Source organism: Canis aureus, chromosome 2 (genome assembly GCF_053574225.1).
Source record: "Canis aureus isolate CA01 chromosome 2, VMU_Caureus_v.1.0, whole genome shotgun sequence".
NCBI classification, from domain to species: domain Eukaryota; kingdom Metazoa; phylum Chordata; class Mammalia; order Carnivora; family Canidae; genus Canis; species Canis aureus.
Genome location: NC_135612.1, coordinates 39,923,649 through 39,946,560, shown reverse-complemented (window position 1 = coordinate 39,946,560; position 22,912 = coordinate 39,923,649). Strand labels below are relative to the sequence as shown.

The window sequence follows — 22,912 nt, the reverse complement described above, 5'->3', positions numbered from 1 at the left end:
CAGAGAAAGTTTGAATTAGTCAAAAGTAAAATTATAGCATGTAAAAAAATGCAGCCTTTTAATATTTTGCTTCTACTATAACTCCCATTAAATAGTACCTAAGTGTTGCAAAGTATAGGTCCTGAAGGGTGGGCCTCCTTTTAATGAGTAGTTAAGAATCATTTTTAATCATCAGGTTGTTTGTACACAAGTATAAATTATTTTCAGTGGGTTAAATATTTTTGCTGAAAGATTTTCTCCCTGCCTTTCTGCTTGGTAAGCTTTTTACCTCGGACTAGCCCGACTCAACTTTCAGCCTGGCCCAGACTACACTGGCACCCTGGCTCAGTGTCCTACCACCACATTTAAGGCCCAGTCTTCTAGGCAAGTGGAGAAGGGATCAGCCTTCTTCCTCTTGTCAACTCTATGTAGTCACATTCCCCCTTTGTGGGTTCTTCTTGTTCCTCATGGGAAATGCCAATGCCCTGTTTTTAGAGGAGCAGCCCTCAAACTGGTGGCACCCTTTGAAATATACTTCAAGGCTGAAACATAGGAACTCTTATTCTGAGGTCAGTGTTTTTCTATTTCAGATGGTTACACTTCCACCATGTTCTCTTCTAGGGACACCTTCCCCCAGAACTCCCATCCCTCTGTATCCCTAGTTCCCTCACTGTGTTTTTAGCCCTTGTTCTACTGGTGCTCATCTCCTATTTGATCTCTCCTCTAGACTGCAGGCAGATTCTTTGAAGACAGAGACCTTCCCTTTTTCTTTCTTTCTTTCTCTCTCTCTCTCTTTCGAGAGAAAGAGAGAGTGCGAGTGTGAGCAGGGTTGGGGAGATGCAGAGGGAAAGAGAGAGAATCTTAAGCAGGCTCCATGCCCAGCACAGAGCCTGACACGGGGCTCCATCCCATGACCTTGAGATCATGACCCAAGCCAAAACCAAGAATTGGACGCTTAACCAAAGCAACCCCCACTCCACCCCTTAGTCTTTCCTGTATTCCAAACACCTAGCATGGTGAGTGACATCTACTAAGGAAACAATTTAGGGATGATGGAGAAGAATGCCTTGTATTCAACAGCAGGGTGCTACTATGTGCAGCTTTATTCCATGGCATTGGAGTATAAAAAGTGGAGAAATTTGGAAGTATTCCCTCTGCAACCTTCCTACTGTAGACTTTGCCCCTCAACTTCGATCTCTTTTTTTCCTGGACAAGGGGAAAGTGAGGAGACTATATATAGTTTTAATTTGTGAACTAAGAATGAAATGGGAAGTGGCAGAGAAGGAGGAAGAGAAGGAGACCAGCCCATATATCTTCTCCTTGAAACTTTCCTCTCCAGTCCTCTGGAACAAACACAATCAGGTCAAGGTATGACTAGAGCCACTAAAGAGGGCCCATCCAACTCTAAGGGCTTTCTAGAAAGGCTGTTTTACATACCTCACTAAAGGTGACTGGATGTCTTCCATTGCCCAGTACCCTGATTCTGACACTGAAAATCCTTTGTCATAGGAAACCACTCCCTGGGATACAAGAAGCCCTGGCTTTTGGTGATGGGTACTGAAGGTTGGAGGAAAAGTATAAAACTCATTAAGTGGTCTCCAAAATAGGGGCTGACAGCAGTGGCGCTTTAATGCCAGATGGGTACTGCATAGATGATTTACCTTCTGTAGTTGCTGTCACCACTTTTTCCCTGAAACCAATGGCATCTGTGATTTACAGTTCATGGTAATGGATCATCCATTGTTGCATCACTCCGAGCAAGGAGATGGAAGTGTGTAATTAACGGTGTTGTAACCATGAGCGTTAAGAATCTGACTTTGACTTGGCCTGTTGATTAACTGTTGTGCTTTTATCAAGATTATGCTTGTTGGACAGCCCGGGTGGCTCAGTGGTTTAACGCCGCCTTCGGCCCACAGCGTGTTCCTGGAGACCTGGGATCGAGTCCCACGTCGGGCTACCTGCATGGAGCCTGCTTCTCCCTCTGCCTGTGTCTCTGCCTCTCTCTCTTTCTCTCTGTGTCTCTCGTGAATAAATAAATAAAATCCTAAAAAAAAAAAAAAAAAAGAAGATAATGCTTATTAAAATGTTAACATTGTAATTCTTTTTTAAAAAAATATTTTATTTATTTATTCACGAGAAACACAGAGAGAGAGAGAGAGGCAGAGACACAGGCAGAGGGAGAAGCAGGCTCCATGTAGGGAGCTTGATGCGGGGCTCGATCCTGGGTCTCCAGGATCAGGCCCTGGGCCAAAGGCGGCGCTAAACTGCTGAGCCACTGGGCTGCCCCATGGTGAGTAATTCTGATCATGTCTTCTAAGAATTCACATAATTAAAACTATTACAATAGCAATGCCAGCACGGCCCAAATCTCATCGGAAAAGAAGGCTAATTGTGATATTTTAATGACAGATAGAAGGATGCATACAACTGGATTTGGGAGCTAAGTGACCAAAGCAGAGTATAGTACACAATATACAGAACAGACATTGGAACTGGGCATAGAGAAGGTGGTGTGAAAGGACATATGGAGGCTGAATCCCACTAATTTGGGCTGAGATAGGCGAGTACTTTTAATTCAAAAATTTCCTTGTCTCCCCAAAAGATGCCAATAAGCAATTACAAATTGCTGTGGGGCACCTAGGTTGCTCAGTTAAGTGTCTGACTCTTGGTTTCGGCTCAGGTCGTGATCTCAGGGTCCTGGGATTGAGCCCCGTATCCAGCTCTGTGGTCAATGTGGAGCCTGCTGGAGAGTCTCCCTCTCTCTCTGCCCCTCCGACTCCTTCTCCTTCAAATAAATAAATCTTTTTAGAAAATAGCTGCTGCTGAATAATCTTTGGCATACCACACCATTGAATATGCATTATGGTTTCATTTCCCTATTGCTGTATGAAACTGACATTTTTTGATTCAGAGGACACAGTAATGTGCCCTGTGGGCAAACAAGGAAACCTGAATACCAGGTTTGTTTGCCTCTTTTGTTGTAGAGCTGATGCTGTCATGTCTTTTCAACCACGCTGCAGTCTGTAGAATATCAGATCAAATGTTCTGCCCAGCTATTAGGCATTCTGATTTAAAATTGAGCTTTTGATTCATCTTCTTGATTTTTGTGAAGATTTTAATGAAATCTAAGAAAAGGAAAAAGCACAAAGATTGTTGGTATCTTGTTCTACTTAATATTTGCATATCCAACAGATAGTTCAAATGTAAATTTTGGAAATTCCATTCAAAATATAAACTTCTCAACAAAGAAACTGAAATGATGTTACCTATTAAATACCTACATGCCTCATACACACTCTTTCAAAGAAGCATGGATTGTTTATCTGTGATATTGAGGCTTTCACAATCAAGTTTTAGGTCACTTTTCCATTTCCTGAAAATATGCAGAAGCATTTAATGAGATGTTTGAATTTATAGAAATGCAAGGAGATAGCCTTCTCAGCATTGCCTATAGGATGATTGTCGTGTTGGTCTGGCATAAAATCATATTTTCAAATGTGGAACAAAAGGAATGTCCCTCTCTAATTTGGAAATACATGGAGAATGAAATGGAGGAAAAAAAGTAAAGTAAAACAGACACTTCTATGCTCTTCAAAACTCTTTAGTGATATTTGAGTGAATGAGGCCAGAATAAGCCTAGAGAAGGATAAAGTGCCTGTATCTGAGTCATTTGATGTTATGTTTAGGTTGTTGCAAGAACTCTCATATAGTGATAAAAATGAGTCCTTTTTGGAAATGGCTTTCAAATTTTTTAAAGAAAATTATCAGAAAAGGGAAAAAAACCTCGAAAAGGATCAAGTTAAATAGAATTTTCTCAGTGAAACTTAAGCTTTGATCTTAGAAGTTAAAATTACAGCTTTGCTTCAAAACTATTTTCCTGGAGAAAGAGAGGTTTAACTTATTGGATTATTATTATTTGGATTATTCAAAAATGGCAGACAAACTTAAAACATAAAACAGAACTTCTAGAAAAGAACATAAGAGAAAAATCTTTGGGACTTAGAACTGAACTCATCAAAATTGGGGATGCCTGAGTGACTCAGTTTGTTAAGCATCTGCCTTCCGCTCAGGTTGTGATCTCAGGGTCCTGAGATTGAGCCCTGTATTGGGCTCCCTGCTCAGTAGGGAGCCTGCTTCTCCCTCTGCCCCTCCTCCTGCTTGTGCTCTCTCTCTCTCAAATAAATAAAATATTTTTTAAATTACCCAATATTGAAACTGATCAAAATTAACAACCTTTAATCCAGGAGAGAGCCTGCTGGAAGGGTGAAAAGATAAGCTGTAGATTGGAAAAAAATATTTGCAAAGTACATATTCAACAAAGTCCTTGTATGTAGACCATATAAAGAACTCTCAAAACTCAATAGTGGAAAAAAAAAATCCTGTTAGAAAATGGACAAAAGAAATAGACATTTCCCTGAAGGAGATATATGGGTGAATTTCTCATTAGCCAGTAGAGAAATGCAAATTAAGTTGAGAATGAGTGGAATACTACTTAGCAAAACAAAGGAAAGAATTATTGGTACATGCAACAACTTGTATAAACCTTAAGGAAAACATGCTGAGTGAACAAAGCAGACCCCAAAAGGTTGCATATTATATGACTCCATTTATGTAATATTCATGAAGAAATATAATATAGTGATGGGGAACAGATTATTAGTTACCAGGGGTTAGAGATTGCGGGGAGAGGGGTAACATAAGAGATGAAATGAAATGGTGAAATGACAGTTGAGTGTCTTGGTGGTGGTGGTTGTGGTCATACAAGACGACAGTATAATCAAGTTGCAGAGAGTTACACATACAGATGCACAACAGGAGTGCTTGCATAGCTGGAAATCTGAACAGTCTTTAGAATGTACCACTGTCAGTTTCTTGGTTTCCGTATTGTACTAGAGTAGTGCAAGATGCTAACATCAGGGGAAGCTGGGTGAAGGAAGCATGGAGTTTCCCTGTACATTTCTCTGCATCTTCTTGTGACACTACAGTTATTTTAAAATGAGAAGTTTTATAAAAAGAAGAGGTGTCTTGGACAGTGATAGCCTATATGATGAATTTATAGATACAAACAACCTGGTTAACAAGCCTTTAGATGCAAAGGGGATGGACGTTTTTGGGACAGGTGAGAATGAATTCCTACAAGTCTAAAAATTTATCCTTGCTAGTAAAGAGAATCATAAGCATTCCACACTCACATGATTTTGTTGAGAGGATATTTAGCTTAATGTCATCAGATCAGACTGACACCTGGGATCTGTGTCATGTGGGTTAGAGCTGAACAGAGCAAGTCAAAGTGAATTTTATGTATGACTGTATTCAGTTTTGCCACCAAAGAAAGCATGGAGGGATGTCTAAACTGCTGTAGGCAGAAAAGTGTTATTAGGAAAGAAAACAGAATAAAAATATCCTATTGTATCCTGGAGTTGAAAGAGGCAGGACATTATGATTGTGTGCGGTGGTGATTAAATATAAGTAGTATCTGTTTAGCCCTGGTGTATTTATATTTTTAAGAAGTCTTACATTTATATATCTCAAAAATACACAGTAGAAGGCCTACAAAATTTAAATACCCAATAATTTTTAAAGGGTTCAACTGCTGTATCAGAGGACAGAAAGAAGCATTTTAAAATCTTGATACATTTTTCTCATTGTTTAAATAGTACTACTATTAATTACTACTGATTGCCACTACTAACTAGTTTTATGGTTGTTGTGTTTAACATTTATATAACAGAGAGGGAAATAATACAGAATAATATATAATCTCCATCCACACCTATTTTTTTATGTTAAAGCAATAACACATGTGTATAATTACTTACTATATATTATATTATGAAGTCTTTTTGCCTATTACTTCTGTCCTGGATTCACTCTATAAAAGTTGATCACCCTAGGAATAAACTTCTCTTTACAACAGTGCTAGGAGCAAAAATAAGTCCAGCCAGACCTGTATTTCTCTTGAGGTGTGGGGATGGGAGAGAATACCAAAGTATTCATCGATTTATTTGCTCCTCCTGACACCACACTGTGAAGTATTGACCTATGTGGATTGTGCTTTTCCCTAAGAGAGCATTCTGCTTTGAGCACCACAATCTAAGTGGGGCGCCCGAGTGGCTCAGTGTGTTAAACATTCTGCTTTGGGCTTGGGTTGTGATCTCAGGGTCCTGGGATTGACTATGCCTAGAGAAGGAATGATGAGAATACAGATTAAAAATCTTTGGGGTGTTGGAGGACCTGTGGCTCAGTCAGTTGAGCGCCTGCCTCTTGGTCTCAACTCAGGTCTTGATCTCAGGGTTGTGAGTTCAAGCCTCATGTTGGGCTCCACTCTGGGTTTGGAGCCTACTTAAAAAAGAAAAAAAAAAATCTTTTGGGTGTTTATCACATATTTTAGCTGACTTAAGTTGATTATATGTATAGGAATATCATGTTTTATGCTATTTTAGGCACCAGTCCTTGCTGTGTTCAGGATATCAGAGAAATGAATTTGGCTTTGTCTGAATATTTCCAAACAATCCAGAGTCAGGAAGCCACACCCTTTCAAAACATACTCTCACACACAGATTCGAGCTTAGCTGGAATTTTGCGTGTTTTCTAGTTTGTCCAGCTTTTATAAAATTGTCACTTTCACATACTATGTGCTCTCACATGGAAATAGTAATCACATTTAAAAATTGAACACATTTAAAATGAGAACTTTTCCTAGAAACAGAGTCTATTGTTTTATCATCTGTACCTTTCCAAAACTTGGAAAACCTACAAATAACCACATCCAACACTAGCCTGATATAGTGTCAGGATGAAAAGCTTTTGACTCTTTCGATCACTGAAAGTTATGGCCTTCTAAGGAAGGTCTTACAATTAATCCAGTCCCCTCTTCCCCTCCCAATCTCTCCATGTCTCTCCCCTCTGTTGTACAGAGAAGGAAACTTCAGTCCCAGGAGACCTTTCCCAAATCATTTCCATCATGTTCTTTCCGATGCTTTCACCACATGTGTCCACACTTTGTTAACAGAAGAGAACATTTATTTTAGTATTAGGTAGAATGATAATGAATCTAATGGATTTTCCTCAGCTCTTTGTGTTGTGCTTTCAGAAGGAGGAAGGCAGGACCATCAGAAGCAGGAGATCCAAGTGCTGCCCCAAGTGAGGGGTCTGTCTGGGGTCCTGGCTTCTGCACCAACTTTCAGCTCAGCTGCAGGTTTTTCCTTTGTCCACTTCATGTTTAGTTCCACAAATAATGAAGCTGCCACCAATTTTTCTTAGCTTTTAGAGTCCAGTCTTTACAAACCCCATATTTAATGATCTTTTCCTGTCGTTAGATTTTGTTAGATAATGTTAATTCCAAACCCATAGTCTGAAAAAGGCAGTTGCAACATTTACTAAATAAGAGTTTGCTAATTCAAGAGTATAATATGTAGCCATTTATTTAAAATGATTCTTGTGCTTAAAAAATGTACTTGCAAAAATTATATTGCACCTTTAAAAATATAAATGAAGAAGTTGGAAAAATTAGCATGTAAATGTGGGTGGCATTTGTGTGAACAGTAATTCTAATGTACTGAAAATAGCCATATTCATCACAAATTAAAGTATCAAATTAACTTTTAAATAGTTCCAAATAAATATCTATTATTATGGAGAAATATTTAACCCTCTCAAATTTTTCTTTTAGAAGTTTTCTGATGATACTAAGATGAGCTATATAATCCTTAGGAGGATTATTTTAAAGTTAATGTGATTTAGCTAGATTAATTAGTCATAATTTAGAATCCTCCAATATTTTCTCTTAGTAAAAGAGTATCTTGGCTAAAATGTCCATATGCACCTCAGTGACTTCTGCATCATGTTTTCTGGGGCACTTCATTTTATTTTATTTTTTAAATTTGTTCATGAGAGACCCGGAGAGAGGCAGAGACACAGGCAGAGGAAGAAGCAGGCTCTCCGCGAGGAGCCTGATGTGGGACTCGATCCTAGGATCCCGGGATCACGCCCTGAGCCAAAGGCAGACATTCAACCACTGAGCCACCCAAGCACCCCTCTGGGGCACTTTAAACTCTCTCTAATCAATCCTTATACCTGGGCCCGGCATTTGCAGGTGAACGTCTGTGGTAAAGAGGAAACACGATCTGTTCTTACAGTATGTAGGGTGAAACCTGTCCTGGTGGAGAGTGTCACAGATGTGTTCATGGGTGCTAGGGTAGCCCCAGCTGTGGCCTTTAGGGGCAGGAGGGTCAGCCACACTCGCATAGATGTGTGCCTTCCTTCTGTACTGGCTACTTGGGTTGTGGAATTTGAGTCAGGGAAGAAAGGCAGGGCCTTCTGCCAGCAATCCCAAAGACTCTGTTTTGTCTGGAATTGGTGACTGGAGGCAAAGCCAGACCTTTCCAGTCCTCAAAAAAGAGTTCTTTGTAGTCCATCGGTCATATCAGTGGAGTAACCACTTGGTTTGATAGCCCTCACTGTACATACAAGAAGAGGTGTTCTACCAGAGCCTCCATTGCCTTTAGTGCAATTTCCAAATGTACCATTAGATCTAGTGACCTGGCATTCTTACTCAGATACCTTGACGGAATACATGCCATGTGCCCCCACAGTTCTAGGAAGCTGATCTTTTGTGTATGTTTGTGTAGTGCTTGTGTTGATTTAGCCATACATAATCAGTTTGTTCTGCTGCGTAACAAATCACCCAATACCTAGCATCTTAAAAAACATTCATGATTCTGTGGGCTGGCAATTTGGGCTCAGATCCGAGTGGTTCTTTTGCTAGACTTGCCTGGGCTGAGTCATGCAGATGCAGTCGTTTGTGGCTTGGCTGAGACCAGATGGTCTAGAATTCCCTCACTCAAATGTCTGGAGGTTGGCCCACTGTCCTCCAGGGCATCTCATTCCTCTTCCATGTGACTTCCCCAGCAGGCTACTCTGGGCTTCTCCCCATGGTGGTCTCAGGGTTCTCAGCAGCAAGAGAAAGCGCACCCTCATACCCAAGTGCTTTTCAAGCTTCTGCTTCTGTCACATATGCCTTTTAACTAAAACAGGTCACACTGCTGCCCAGATTCAAGGGATGGGATAAGAAATGTTTCACCCCTGGATGAGAAGAACTTCAACGTCGTGTTGCAATGGGGTATACAAAGAGGGATGGCTGGAATGGCTGACAATTACTTCTAATCCACCTGTCTTTGCTGAGAGGAATATTTATTTTTATTGTTTTTGTTGATTTTTCATGACAGAAAATTTCAAATGTACAGCAACATTTGAAACAAACTCCAAAATAGAAAGAATAACACAATAAACTTCCCATATGCCCATCACCTGGATTCACCAATTTTCAGTATTTGCTATATTGGCTGCCTCTATTTAACTTTTCTCCTTCCTAAAGTGGCGTGTGTGTGTGTGTGTGTGTGTGTGTTTAAAGACTTTATTTATTCATGAGAGACACAGAGAGAGAGGCAGAGACATAGAGGGAGAAGCAGGCTCCCTGTGGGGAGCCTGATGCAGGACTTGATCCCAGGACCCTAGGATCACAACCTGAGCCAAAGGCAGATGCTCAACCACTGAGCCACCCAGGTGTGCCCTTGCTGAAGTGTTTTAAAGCAAATCCCAAACACTGTGCTATTTCAGCTATATATATGCATCTTTTAAAAAGGGATACCTTCCTATGCTACTATAATACCATTACCACGTTTTGGTATCACTGAACACTCAGTCCATAATGAAATTTCCCCAAATGTCTCAAAAATGTATTTTTACAATAGGTGGGTATGAAAAAGAATCCATCCACAGAAAGTCCATAGCAGTTCCAACTTGCTTTTCTTTTCTTTTTTTCTACTATCTTGTTTTGAAAACTGGGTCCATTCTCCTGTGTAGGACCTCCTACATTCTGTAGTCATCTGTTTGCTTTCTGGTGGAGTCATTCAACTTGCATCTTTATCTCCTGTATTTTTGTTTATGAAAATTAGCCCTACAAGCTGAATTTGGGGACAGCATTCTCTGTAGATAGTAGTACTGTTTGCTTCCAGTTGTATCACATGGAGGCATCAGTGTTTGCTTGTCTTAGCTTTGAATGATACTAACGTTGATTGTTTTGATGACTAGTTGCCTAGGTCTATTGTTTCAGGTGTTACAAGATGATGGTTTCCTCATTGTATCATTCCAGATTTGTTAGCTGGAGTTATTTTATAAGGAACATCTTTTCGTCAATTAGAGTTATTTGGTTATCTGAAATAGAGCTCACACAAAATATATTCTTTCTTTTAAATTGACAGTTTACAGAATAAGAAGTTAGTACCCCAGTTATATCCAGGTCTGTTCCATAAGTAGTTGAGGGCTCTCTCACTTACTTTCTTCTTTGTTGTTATTTGAATTCATGGGTTTTAGATATTCATTGTGTTTCAGTTAATTGCCTTTTTTTTTTTTTTTTTTTTTTTTTGGTTGGGGCTCAAATTGTTTCATCATTGGCCAATGGGAACTGCTGGTAGTTGGCTTCTGTATCCCTTTGATCCATTATTCTTTGAGAACTTCCTTGCTTTCTGGCACAAAGTATCCCAAGATTATCTTGTATATTTCTTGCTCCAGATCTGTAATCAGTCATTCCTGGCTGGAGATTACAATTTGGGCACTAGCTGTGCTCATTGCTTTTGGGTTTTCATCCTTTCTAGTCTTTCATTGTCAAGAGTTAGGAAATCTCTGTATATATACATACATACATACATACCTACCTAAATACATACATGTATATCATATATATATGATACTTTAAAACATTAAATTATACTGATTTTTTAAAAAACAAATTAGAATTGTAGAATTTTTATTTAACTTCTTTGATTTTTGTATTTTTTTTCTCTTCTCTTTTAAGCAAAAAATCTTGGCTCATAAGAATGTTAATATGCCCTAATATATATTGATGTATTAACTAATAATATAACCGGTACAAAAGCATACACCATAGTATTAGCATTATTAGCAGACACTAACATATTATCAGCATTATTACTTTGAAATTGGTATATATTTATATGTAACTTTGAAACTATCATATATAATATGCTAATATTACAAAATGTTATGTTAATAATGCTAATATATTAAATATACTAATATATTTGTTAATTCACATATATAAATAATAGCTAATCATTATATATGTTAATATGCTAATGAATATGTAACAGTTTAATATTAGTTAATGCATACACGTATTAACAGTTTCAAAGTAATAATGCTGACTATTGAATGAAATTTAAGATTTCTTTGCAGTGCTGTTTTCCTTAAACTGTATTATACAAAGTATCTACAATCAAAGCACTTTGTGCAAGAGGCATTGGAAATAATTCTTTTCTCTGTGTGCTTAGGTTACCAACTTAATGTATGTTTTCTTGCTTCAGTCCATTTTCAGTTTTTACAGATACTTTTTCTTCTTGATTTCATTTTTTTAAATATGTAAAATATTTTTTATGTTTTTAAAACTGAAACTATGTGAAAGAGCATATGTAGAAGTTATTATTGATGTCTTCTCCTTCTCCAAAGGTAACTATATTTATTCTTAGTTTTCCTTCCAGTGTTTCTTTTGCAGGTATATACATCTATTTTATTCCCTTTGTTTTTTTTTTTAAGATTTTATTTATTTATGAGAGACAGAGAGAGAAGCAGAGACACAGGCAGAGGGAGAAGCCAGCTCCATGCAGGGAGCCGGATGCGGGACTCGATCCAGGGTCTCCAGGATCACACCCTGGGCTGAAGGTGGCACTAAACCACTGAGCCACCAGGGCTGCCCTATTTTATTCCCTTTGAAAAATTATTTTATTTTATTTTTTAGACAGCATGTGCTCAGGTGGCGGGGTGCGGGGGGCAGGGTCAGAAGAAGAGAGAGAGAATCCCAAACAGGCTCCACACCCAGCATGGAGCCAGATGTGTGGTTCAACTTCACAAACTTTGAGATCATGATCTAAGCTGAAATCGAGTTGGATGCTTAACTGACTGAGCCACCCAGGTGCCCTTAAAGATTATTTTAAATATAAAAATATATTTACCTTTTTTTTTTTTTTTTTACTGGAGTTTCACTTTTCTACGTTTTATGTTTGTTTTAAAAGAGTATTATTATAAAGGTTTATCACGCACTCAAACACACACATTGTAAAGAGAATCCAAACATACTTTGGGGGATTGGGTCATTCAGATTCTTTTAAGGAATCTCTCTCTCTTTTTTTTTTTAATCCAGTGAATTTGGTACTTCCTGCCATCTAGGGAAGACACACTCCAAACTAAAGTGGAGTCAGGAGATTTCTTCCAATCTCCACTTATTGTTTGAAGCTGAAAAAATATCCCACAGCAATTGTTTTACAAACATGAGTCTGAGAAAAAAATGTTCCTGAACATAATAAGAACTGTGAAGCTCCAAGTGTACACTTTATGTTGTCCACTGTAACATTTTGGTTTATACTCTGCCTCATTCATAGTCATGTCCACAAACCTAAACTTAAGAAGAGTCTAGAGGCTCAAAATGAACAGGTCTAAAATAATTTCCGTAAGATTTGCAAAGGAGAAGGAATCAGCAGAATTGGAAGATTATCAGAGAAATTAAAGAGTTAAAATTAGCAGAATTTGATTCAGTTAATAATGTTGTAACAATGTTAATTTTTTAACTTTTAACAAATCTACCATAGTTATTTAAGATGTTAACATTAAGGGAAGGTGGATAAAATCTGTACTATCTTTGCAACAGCTAAAATTATTCCAAAATAAATTCTATTTAACACACACACACACACACAAGCAGCTGCATTGAATAAAAAAGTATACTTAAAGAGCTTCAACAAATCAATAACAGAAATAACCTAACCAAAAAAAAGGGGGGGAGTAAATGAAATAAACAGGCAAGTAATACACCATTTTTGTCTACCAGATGTTACACTGTATCATTACAACTTCTACCTTGTTATTAGTCACCACCCCTCACCCCCATGCTGTGCACTCACAAATCCCCCCCCCTCCCCAGATGGGCGCCTGCAGAAAACAGCGCACAGCCCGGCTCCTGGCCGCACACTCGCCCACAACAGGTGGAAGCTTCCGAGGACCAGGATGAGGGCAGAGGAGCGTGCAGGGTGCTCACAGGCGGTCCTCCAGCTCCACGTGCACAGCCGGGCACTTTTCTCCATGTGTGTGCACTGAGCACCAGTAAAATGGGGGGTTATGGAGAAAAATGTTTCTTTTATTTTTTAAGATTTTATTTATTTATTCATGAGAGACACACAGAGAGAGAGGCAGAGACACAGTCAGAGGGAGAAGCGGGCTCCCATTGGCAGGAAGCCCGATGTGGGACTCGATCCTGGGACCCCAGGGTCACGCCCCGAAAAAAAAATCTAAAATCTAAAAGATAAGTAAATCTAAAAGATAAGTATTATCAAGGGTTCATATGGGTGGGGGGAAGAGGATAGGTTGATCTGGTATTTTTGGAGGGGTGGTAGATAGGATCAGTTTAAAAAAATTATTTTAAAAAAAGCATATGGTTCAGCCCAGAAAAATCCCCTTTTGGATGTCTTACCTAGAGAAATACTTCACATGTGCACAAGAAGGCATAAATAAAGATTTTCACTGAAGCATTATAATATCAAAACCATCTTAAATTAGATAAATTATAGTATACCCATATTATGGACTACTAGACAGCCATTTTAAAATGATGATGTAGATTTTCATTGTTTGACATAATCTCCAAGACAAAAATATTAAGTGGGGAAAAAAGTGCAAAAGTAAATATTGTTTATCATTTGTTTTTTTAAAAAAAACACCCTATATATTCTTGTATATCTACACACCCCTTCCTTTCTTTCTCTTTGTTTTCATATATATGTGTAAATAAATACACAAAACATGGTCTGGAAATACATACTCTGGTTCTGTTTAAATACTATTATATCTGGGTAATAGGAATGGGAATGGTGGCATGTGGTCCAGTTGGACTTTTAAAAGTATCTATTGCTTCTTTCATAGAAGGAATGTATGCCTGCGTGAGTTGTGAAATTAAGGTGAAAAAAAAAGAGTGCCAAAGGATTTGGGATGCCTTGACAACAGAGAGACCTAGAGGTGAAAGAGAACTTCTGAGAAGCTTGTCACAAACTCATAGAATGTGATCTAGAGGGAGAGGTGGTCTCAGAGCTGCTGCCTATATAATTTATGGGGCCCAGTGAAAAATGAAAGTGTGGGGACCCTTTGTTCAAAAAGCAGAAGAAAGTACCATTAAAGGTACATATAATTATACCATTTATTTTTGTACTGAGCAGTGCCAGTTTTATTTTTTATTTTTTAATTTTTTAAAAAGATTTTTTTTTATGATTTTATTTATTTATTCATAGACACAGAGAGAGAGGCAGAGACACAGGGAGAGGGAGAAGCAGGCTCCATGCAGGGAGCCCGACATGGGACTCGATCCCGGGGTCTCCAGGATTACACCCCAGGCTGTGGGTGGCACCAAACCGCTGCGCCACCAGGGCTGCCCAAGATTTTGTTTTTTTATTCATGAGACACACATACACACACACACACACACACACACACACACACAGAGGCAAAGACACAGGCAGAGGGAGAAGCAGGCTCCATGCACGGAGCCTGATGCGGGACTCGATCCTGGGACTCCAGGATCACGCCTCGGGCCAAAGACAGGCGCCAAACCGCTGAGCCACCCCGGGATCCCAGTGCCAGTTTTAGAGCAAAGATCAGAATATTTAACTTGTATGAGCAATCACTTCAGTTACACAATTTGGAGTTTGTCCCATAAGCTGGCCAGAAGAGACAGGCACAGACAGACTCGGAAAGGTAGGGAGGAGAGAGGACCCCATTCCTTAGGGGAGCACCCCTGGGCCTGGTAAAATTATAGCTAGTATAGACCCTCATAGGCCCTGGGGGTCCCACTTGCCTCCTGGGCCTACTGGGACACCCTCCGCCCCCCTGCCACACACAAGCCAACTGATCTAAGTGCCCAAGCTGAGGACAGGGCCTGGGGAAGTCAGGCTATAGGACTGCGCTCCAACCCATACATAGCAGACGGGAACTACTAAGGATCTTTAAACCTCCACCCTGACAGCTTGGTACCCCAATGGGGACTAGGCTCACTTCCACTAAGATATGGCCTCCTGTCATTCTGGGGCTCTTGCACAGCCCATGTGCTAAGGGCACACAGGCCTGACCCCAACCCTCTCCCAAATCTTTGTGAGGAACAGAGGGTGGCAGAGCAGGGAGGGAGAGTGCAGGTCCTTCGGGAGTAGTGGGAGCAGATAGCTGAGAACCCCTCCAGGGAGGCCAAAACAAACAGGACCACTGTTTGTGAGCTGAGGTCAGCAGGGCATGCCCCATTGTCCCATTACCTTCACTTACAAAACACAAATCCAAAGCAAAAATTGTTAAGATTCAAGACAATGCTGCAGAGCATTAAATCCAGTGTGGGGCCCTTCTGAGTACCTGGTTCTGTACAGCTGTGCTGACTGCATACTTGTGAAGGCAGCCTGGGTGGAGTCAAGAGTTGTCCCCTTGACCCTCACTCCCACCTCCCATTTTTAAGCGGAAGACCTGACAGGAAGCTTGAATTCTGAGATGTAGAATCCTTTTGGCTGAGAGAGCATGAAGATGATGGTGAGACAGAACACAGCTAATAGGAGATGGGATTCACAGCATAGGGATAGCAGAAGACAGAAGAAAAGCAGGTGCCCAGGGTAGGAATATCATTGTTTGGCTGGATGGAAAGGGAGTTTCCATTCCTTAATTTCTATTTTCTCTATGAATCACTGCTTGGGCTGGGGAGGAGGTCTTTGACTGATCATTTGGAGAGTACAGAAGATGGGAAATGGGCTGGAGAGAAGGGGAGGCAAACTACTCAGAGATGAGTTAGAGCCTTGGCTGGCCAGTCCGGCCGGAGTCGTGGATTCCGTGGAATTATGGAGCTAACAATCTGCCTGGTTGTATGACATTCAGGACCTTGCAAAGAGAAAGCTCCACCTTGCCTCTTCTTTTAGGAAGGACTGTTCTTTATTCTGACCTGAATAAAATATGATTTTTTAGTGTTTATATGTCCTTTTAAAAATGAAATGTTGGTGATAGTAACATTCTTTTGGTAAATTTTTTATTGTGGCAAAATGTACATAATATAAAACCTACCACTTTACATCTTTAAGTATATTAGTGTTTTTAAATTTGCAAATTTGACTTTGTTTGCAAAGCCATTACTTTGCAAAATAAAATAAGTGAAAAAGTTGGTAATCATATACTGCACCCCTGAAGTGTTATGTTTTAAAATTTTACTGGTCTGTGAAGTCTGGAAATTTCATGAGCCTTAGCAAGCTGTTCCTCATTTAATCTTGTTCTATGACTTTATTGGCAGAGGAAAACTCTGAAGCAATTTTTAGAATTTTAAAAGACATGGCATAGGAGTGAGGTTAGGATTACTTTTGTTGTTGTGGTTGTGGTTACAATGCTTTGATAAAATTCTAATTCTAGGATTTTGTATATACTCTTTTGTGGCATTATCAAGGTTGTCTCATGTTCTACCACAGTGCCGTAATAGTTCCCCTTTGCGCTTCATATGTAAACTCACAGCTCATACCAGAATAACAAATAGGCCTTTCTAAGGATAAAGTTTGTTGTAATGGAAACAAAATATATCTAGATAAAACAAAAAGTGAATGGCCATGGGTATAGCCATTCACTTGGTCAAGGCTGTTTTAATAAATGGTCCTATCTAAGATTTTTTTTTTCTATCTAAGATTTAGAAAGATTTTGCACAGTTCTTTTTTCTTCTTCTTCTTCTTCTTCTTCTTTTTTTTTTTCATTCTGAGCCGCAGACACCAAAAACCCCACAGGAAGTTCTCTTTGTGAGTGTTGTGGTTTTTCATTTCCTGTTCACTTTGCACTAGATGATTAGACATAAGACAATCTGTGCAATCGAAAGAGATTCTTGGTTAAAATTTGTTACTCTGAGAATCTCAAATTTGCTTGTATTTCTTCCCATGTGATGAATGAGTCTAGAGGAGGTGTAACCACCTCCATGCTCAGTTCATAGCTGAGCATTAAAGTTGTGGTATAAATTTTGTTGTTCAGTAGATGAACTGAACTCTTCATTGTTACAGGGGCAACTATCTGAGATTATGCTCTATGCTTTCCACTTCTTATCAAAGCACTGCCCCAAAAATAAACCATTGGAATGGAGATATGTTTTTAAGACTTGACAAATATTTTACCCTTATTTTTACAAATGACAAAAACTTTCTCGTTTCTTTAGAGAAAAGGAAATACGTTAAACATGTCCAGTTTACTTCAGATATTACAAATACCATTAAAAAATTTTAAAGGGTACTATTACTGAGATATTTTTGCAAATGTAATTTTTAAAGTAAGGTATTCTCAAGGTAAACTTTGCTTGATTTCATTATGTTTAAACCATGGCTAAAGTAAAATAAAGTTGTAATCAGGTATATTAGATCTTTGACAAATCATTGTTGTAATCTAGCATTTAAATGATGTATGGAAGACTTGATGAAAAGTGACAAACGAGAAAAAAAAATTTCTGTGCATTTTTAGGTATGTCTCTAGGTTTAGGTGCTATTAAAGACATGATGCCTAGTTCTAGGCAGGTCATGCTGATTGCACATCTTAATAAAATGGCAAAAGTAATAAATATATGAAAGGTCTTTTATTACTGTAAAAACTTTCATCACTTTAAAAACAGTGCTTGCTCCTAAGGACATTTTAATTACAATTCTTAAAAGAATAAATAATACTTTGACCAAAAACAACAACAAAAAAAATTACACCGTAAGTTTAACACAAAAGTGAATGTTATTTATTGTTACTTAGAATTTCTGACATTTGTGAAGAGCTTTCTGTTTTACCAAGTGTAGAATAATGAGGCCGGCAATAGTTTCTTACGTACTCTGGTGTTTAGCAAGGTGATCAGCCTTGTGGGAAGGGTATGCGGAGGCTGATTAACGCCGGACCGTGGGTTGCAGGTCTTTAACCTTGTCTGCTCAGAGGAGAGCTGGAGAACTGCCCTTAGAGGTCCAGGGCAACCTGAGCCCTTTGCTCCCCTCTGCGAATCTAGGCATCCTGGTTGCCGAAAAAGACTTCGGAGATCCCTGCCTACTGGGGTGGGAGAGACTTTGGCTGTGTCTCGAGGCCTCACGTGGGTGGGCCAGGACCTCGCAGTCCTCGTGGGTATTTCTCAGTCTGCTCACCCAGGAGTGCCCAAGACCGCGGTCCGTCAAGAATGAGAGCAATCATTTTGGCCGGGTTCGGAGCGTCTTAAGGATGAAATGACTCATTCTGCTTTCAGTGGGGCGGCAAGGCCCGGGCATGGGGTGACGGCCGTGGCCGTGGGTGTTCGCCACGTGAAGGAAACTACTGTCGGGTGTTCGCTCGGCCCGCCTTTCCAGCCGCCCTTCCGCGTGGGGCTGAGCCGCCGTGGCTTGCCGAGGAACCAGCGGACAAGTCTCTGCTGGAAGTCGAGACAGCTTGGGTACAGAGGGGCTTCCTCCTCGGGGGGCGATTTCTGCCGGACCTTTGATTAAAACAAAACAAAACAAAAACAAACAGGAAGACTCGCATGCCCGCGGAAACTGCCCACCGAGTACTTCGGGACCGGGCTTTTCCTTCGGCGCCTGGGGTCGGACCTCGGGAGGAAGCGGGCCCGGGGCCGCCCGCCCCGCAGAGGCCCCGCCCGCCCCCGGAGGCCCCGCCCCGCCCGCGGAGGCCCCGCCCCCGCCGTGGCCCCGCCCCGCCCCGCCGTGGCCCCGCCCCGCCCCGCCGTGGCCCCGCCCCCGCCCCGCCGGGCATGCTCAGTGGGCCGGGCCGGGCCGGGCCGGCAGGTTTGCGTGGCCTCCCGCAGTTGCCGGCGCCGGCTCAGGCTGCGGACGCTGGGTTCCCTACCCCGCGCCCGGTTCCAGGGAAGTTAGGTGCGGAAGCCGGCGTCCGAGGGGCCAGCGGGCGGGCTGCGGGGCGGCCGGAGGCCCCCGGGGCTACCCAGCGGGGAGCGGGCGGGGCCGCTGCGTCCGGGCTGGGGGAGCTCGAGCTCGGCGAGGCCGAGCGAGTGGCCGCACTCGGAGGGAGGCGCCGGCCGGGCGCGCCCCGCGGAGAGGACCCGGGCGGGGCGGGCGGGCGCTTCCCGGACTTTTGTCCGAGTTGAGTCCCCTCCCCGGGGGCCGGGCCTGCGCGGCCGCCCCCGCCCCCGCCCCCAGCCCCGCTCGCTCCCGGGAGATGTTTATCTGGTCCGTGGCGTGAGCAGCCGGCGGGCGGGTGGCGCGGAGTTTCGGGTCCGAGGAGCCTCGCGCGGCGCTGGAGAGAGACAAGATGTCCGCCAGAGCCGCGGCCGCCAAGGTGAGCGCCTCCGCGGCCGCCGGGCCGATCCCGAGCGAGCGCGGCCGCCTGCGGGCGTCGGGCCGGGCCCCGCCCCGCCCCGCCGTCCTCCCCGCCGTCCTCCCCGCGGTGCCGTCCTCCCCGCGGTGCCGTCCTCCCCGCGGGCTGCTGCGGGCCCGGCGGGCTGCGGCTCGGAGCCCCGCGGGCGGGGGCGGGGGCGGGGGCGGGGGCGGGGGCCCGGGCGGGGCGGCGGGCGCGCGGAGGTGCGGCCCGGGCCAGGGGCAGGTGCAGCGCCGCCGGCGTCGGTGCCGGGCCCCGGCTCGCTGCGGGCGGGGACGCGCAACAGGTCCGCCCGGCGGACTCGGCTTCGGGAGCGGGTCCTGCGGGGCGGGCGGGAGGTCGGGGTTGGGGTGCGCCTCCCCCCGCCGGTAGCGCAGTCCCGAGAGGGCTGGTTGGTCACGGCGAAACCCTGTAGTTTCGATCTGATGTCACTCCCCGTGGTATGCGCGCGCCGGCGAGGAGGCATTGAGGCAGCCAGGCGCTGCTCTGTGTAGTAGGTCGGCATTGCCCCTCCCGCACCGTGTAGTCTGCCTAAGGCACAGCACTGAGAAAGTAACCGCTTCACACTTTTTAGTAGTTCGATTTGAAACGGACCCTCAGGAGCAGGTAGCATAAAATGCTACAAATGGACAAGGAGGTGAGGTCTGAAAAATAGCATCAGGAAGGACTTGTGGGTGCAGCAGAAAAAATAACGTTTCTTTTTTCCTGTCATTTTTCATGTGCTTTGCAGTATTCAGGCATTTTTTTCTCAGTGCGGTGGAACCAACTTCTGCGTTACGTCGAAAAGCTCAAGCTCGTAAACTCAAAATCCGCCCTTCCTGTTTGCACATTTTAATCTTTCTCCTACAGTAGTAGTGCCTGCTCTTTCGAGCAGTCGCAGACATACAGAAATGTGAATTGTAAATCTCTCTGAAAATCAGTTCGTTACTTCAGATAGTATCGAAGTACTTAAGGTAGTGGTTTATGTGTTTATTTTTTCTTTTGGAAATGTTTATTCATAGCATCTGGAATGGAAGTTTCTGAACTCAGGATTCTTTTTTTCTGGGAGGCAGAAGTCAGCGGTTACATTTAGTAGTGAATATATATATATATGTATATTCTTTCTTTAAGAAACTTTAATTTGCACCTTTTTGACCTTATGTTGATGAAGAACAACCTAAAGATGAAACTTGAGCCAATGACTTGGAATAAAAAACGACATTTTGCTTAGATTTTAAAATGTTTATATTGTTCACCCTTTAGGGGTTTCCTTTCCTAGGTGGAAGGGCTCTGTTTTCATATTACACATAATGTCACTTTGTTCCTGAGGTGGGATCTCTGATACTTGATATCCAAGACGACACACTTCATTTTTAAAAGATTACTATGTTTATATATATATATATATATATATATATATAAATACTATGTATATATACTATATTTAGCATATTGTATGTACTATATATATAAAAACCTAGTAAGTATTTATTACCGTATTTCAATTCAGGCAGCGCTACATGAGGAAAATGCTACCTCACCAGACAACACACTTTAAAAAGGTTTTTTTCAAGTATGGAGAGAAAGAAGTTTTCAATGGCTTGTTACAGTAAAATGATTTAGAAGGAACAGTCCTTTTCCTCCTGAATTATGGGGTTGAGATTTTTATAGCATGTTGAAAAGCATCACTAGTTGAATATTACATTGTGGGAACATGTGTGTTTTTAAATATTTGTGAGTAAAGTGTAAGCTGAAAGCTTATTTATTTTAAATGCTGTATTATGAGCCTACCACAAAACCTTTTGTAGAACAAGGCAGGTAGGCTGTAAAAAATAGGCGAAATGAAAGAATATTCAGCCATTTCCCTAAATCGCATTTAATTTCTCGAGGTGACTAAAAATGCTTACTACAAGCCAGACTGTGTTCTTAATACTATACACGTGATACTTTTGTTCCCCTACTCTAACCCTCAGTTTAAAAAACAAAAAGAAGACCTTAATTTTGCAGCTGGCTTTTTTGTTTTAATTTTTGTTTTAATTTTTATTTATTTATGATAGTCACACAGATCGAGAGAGAGAGAGAGAGAGAGAGAGAGAGAGAGGGGCAGAGACACAGGCAGAGGGAGAAGCAGGCTCCATGCACCGGGAGCCGGACGTGGGATTCGATCCCGGGTCTCCAGGATCGCGCCCTGGGCCAAAGGCAGGCGCCAAACCGCTGCGCCACCCAGGGATCCCCTGCTTTTTTGTTTTAGCAGAGTAGTTTGTAGAACTCTTCTCTAAGCCAGTGCCTGTGGTTCTGTATCTTTTTGTAATAGCTGAATAGTCTGCTATCCTGAGAATATGCCGCAGATCATCATTACCTTATTGACAGACATTTAACTTGTGTTCAGGATTTTGCTGTTGTAATAAGTAGCTTTATATTTATATCTGTGTACTATTGTGTTAAGTTCTTAAAAATGGAATTTCTGGGTCCAAGGGTATGTGCTTTTAAAAATCTGGTAAATCCTACTAAATTTTTCTCAGAGAAGAACATGCCTAGGGAATAAATGCAACACTTGTTGGTAAATTTTAAAGGACATAAAACCTGAGTGAATTAGATGTGAGGGAATTGGGGAGAGTCAGTATTATAGAATATACTGATTACCCCAAGTCGATTTATGTATAAATGTAATAAAATTCCAAATAGAATTTCAGTGGCATTATAGAAAACTTGACATATTAATGAGAAAGTTTATCTGATAAAATGAATGAATGAAAGCCATGAAATTTTGGACAAAGAAGGCCCTACTAGGAAACCTAATGTGTTATAAATTTGGAGTAATTTAAAGCTTCTGTCAGCTCAGGAATAGACAGTGGAACCACAGAATCCAGGAACAGTTTTGTATTTATGAGCTTTTGGTGATTATCAGCAGCATTAAGTGCGTCAGGTATTGTCCTAAGTGCGTAACATGAATTAACTGATTTAATTCTTACAGTAACTCTATGAAATGAGTATTACTATTATCCCCACTTTATGATTGAGGAAATTGAAACAGAGATGAAGTAATTTGCCCAAATTCACTTAGCCAGCAAGAGCATAATGAAATAATGCTTATTTCATAGAGTTACTATACTACAAGAATATTGTAGATTACTGGGGAAAGGATGGGTTATTTATTCAGTAGGTAATGCTGGGACTGCTGGTTATCCTTTTTTATTTTTTTTTTAAATGGTAGTTTTCTGCTTTAAACCATAGGCTCCCCCCAAATCCAGATGACATGTTTGAGTAAGAGCAAATAAAATAGATCATTAAAAAGTACACCTGAGCTAGAAAGGGCTTCTTTGTACGTGATGTTAAATAATAAAGGAAAAGGTTTTTATACATGTAGTATACATCTGAATTGCAAGCATAATTACTAGAGCGCCTGATAATAAAATTATTCTAAAGTTGAAAATAAGGATTTGAGGGTGGTTCTCTGTCTCACCAAGGAGTTAATTATGTAAGAAAATGGTGTGAATAATTATTAGGAGGAGGGTTTCCTATTGGTTGACTCACAGAAAGTGGCTGAAGGAAGTTA

At 41.5% G+C, this 22,912-nt stretch overlaps 1 protein-coding gene across 17 annotated transcripts in view; it reads left to right on the top strand.

Annotated features, from left to right (window-relative positions):
• TJP1 (tight junction protein 1) overlaps positions 1–22,912 on the top strand; it is a 249,173-nt gene that overhangs the window by 119,435 nt on the left and 106,826 nt on the right. Inside the window, exon 1 of one of the 17 annotated variants that reach the window (XM_077869270.1) lies at positions 18,820–18,917. The exons of 15 other annotated variants lie outside the window; for them this stretch is intronic. Coding sequence is in view for 1 of the 2 variants with exons in the window: in XM_077869246.1 (XP_077725372.1) it covers positions 19,312–19,338 (27 nt within the window). In the remaining variant the exon portion in view is untranslated. Of the gene's footprint in view, positions 1–18,819; positions 18,918–19,162; positions 19,339–22,912 lie in introns of those variants that run through there. One more of the 17 variants, XM_077869246.1, reaches the window with a different exon arrangement.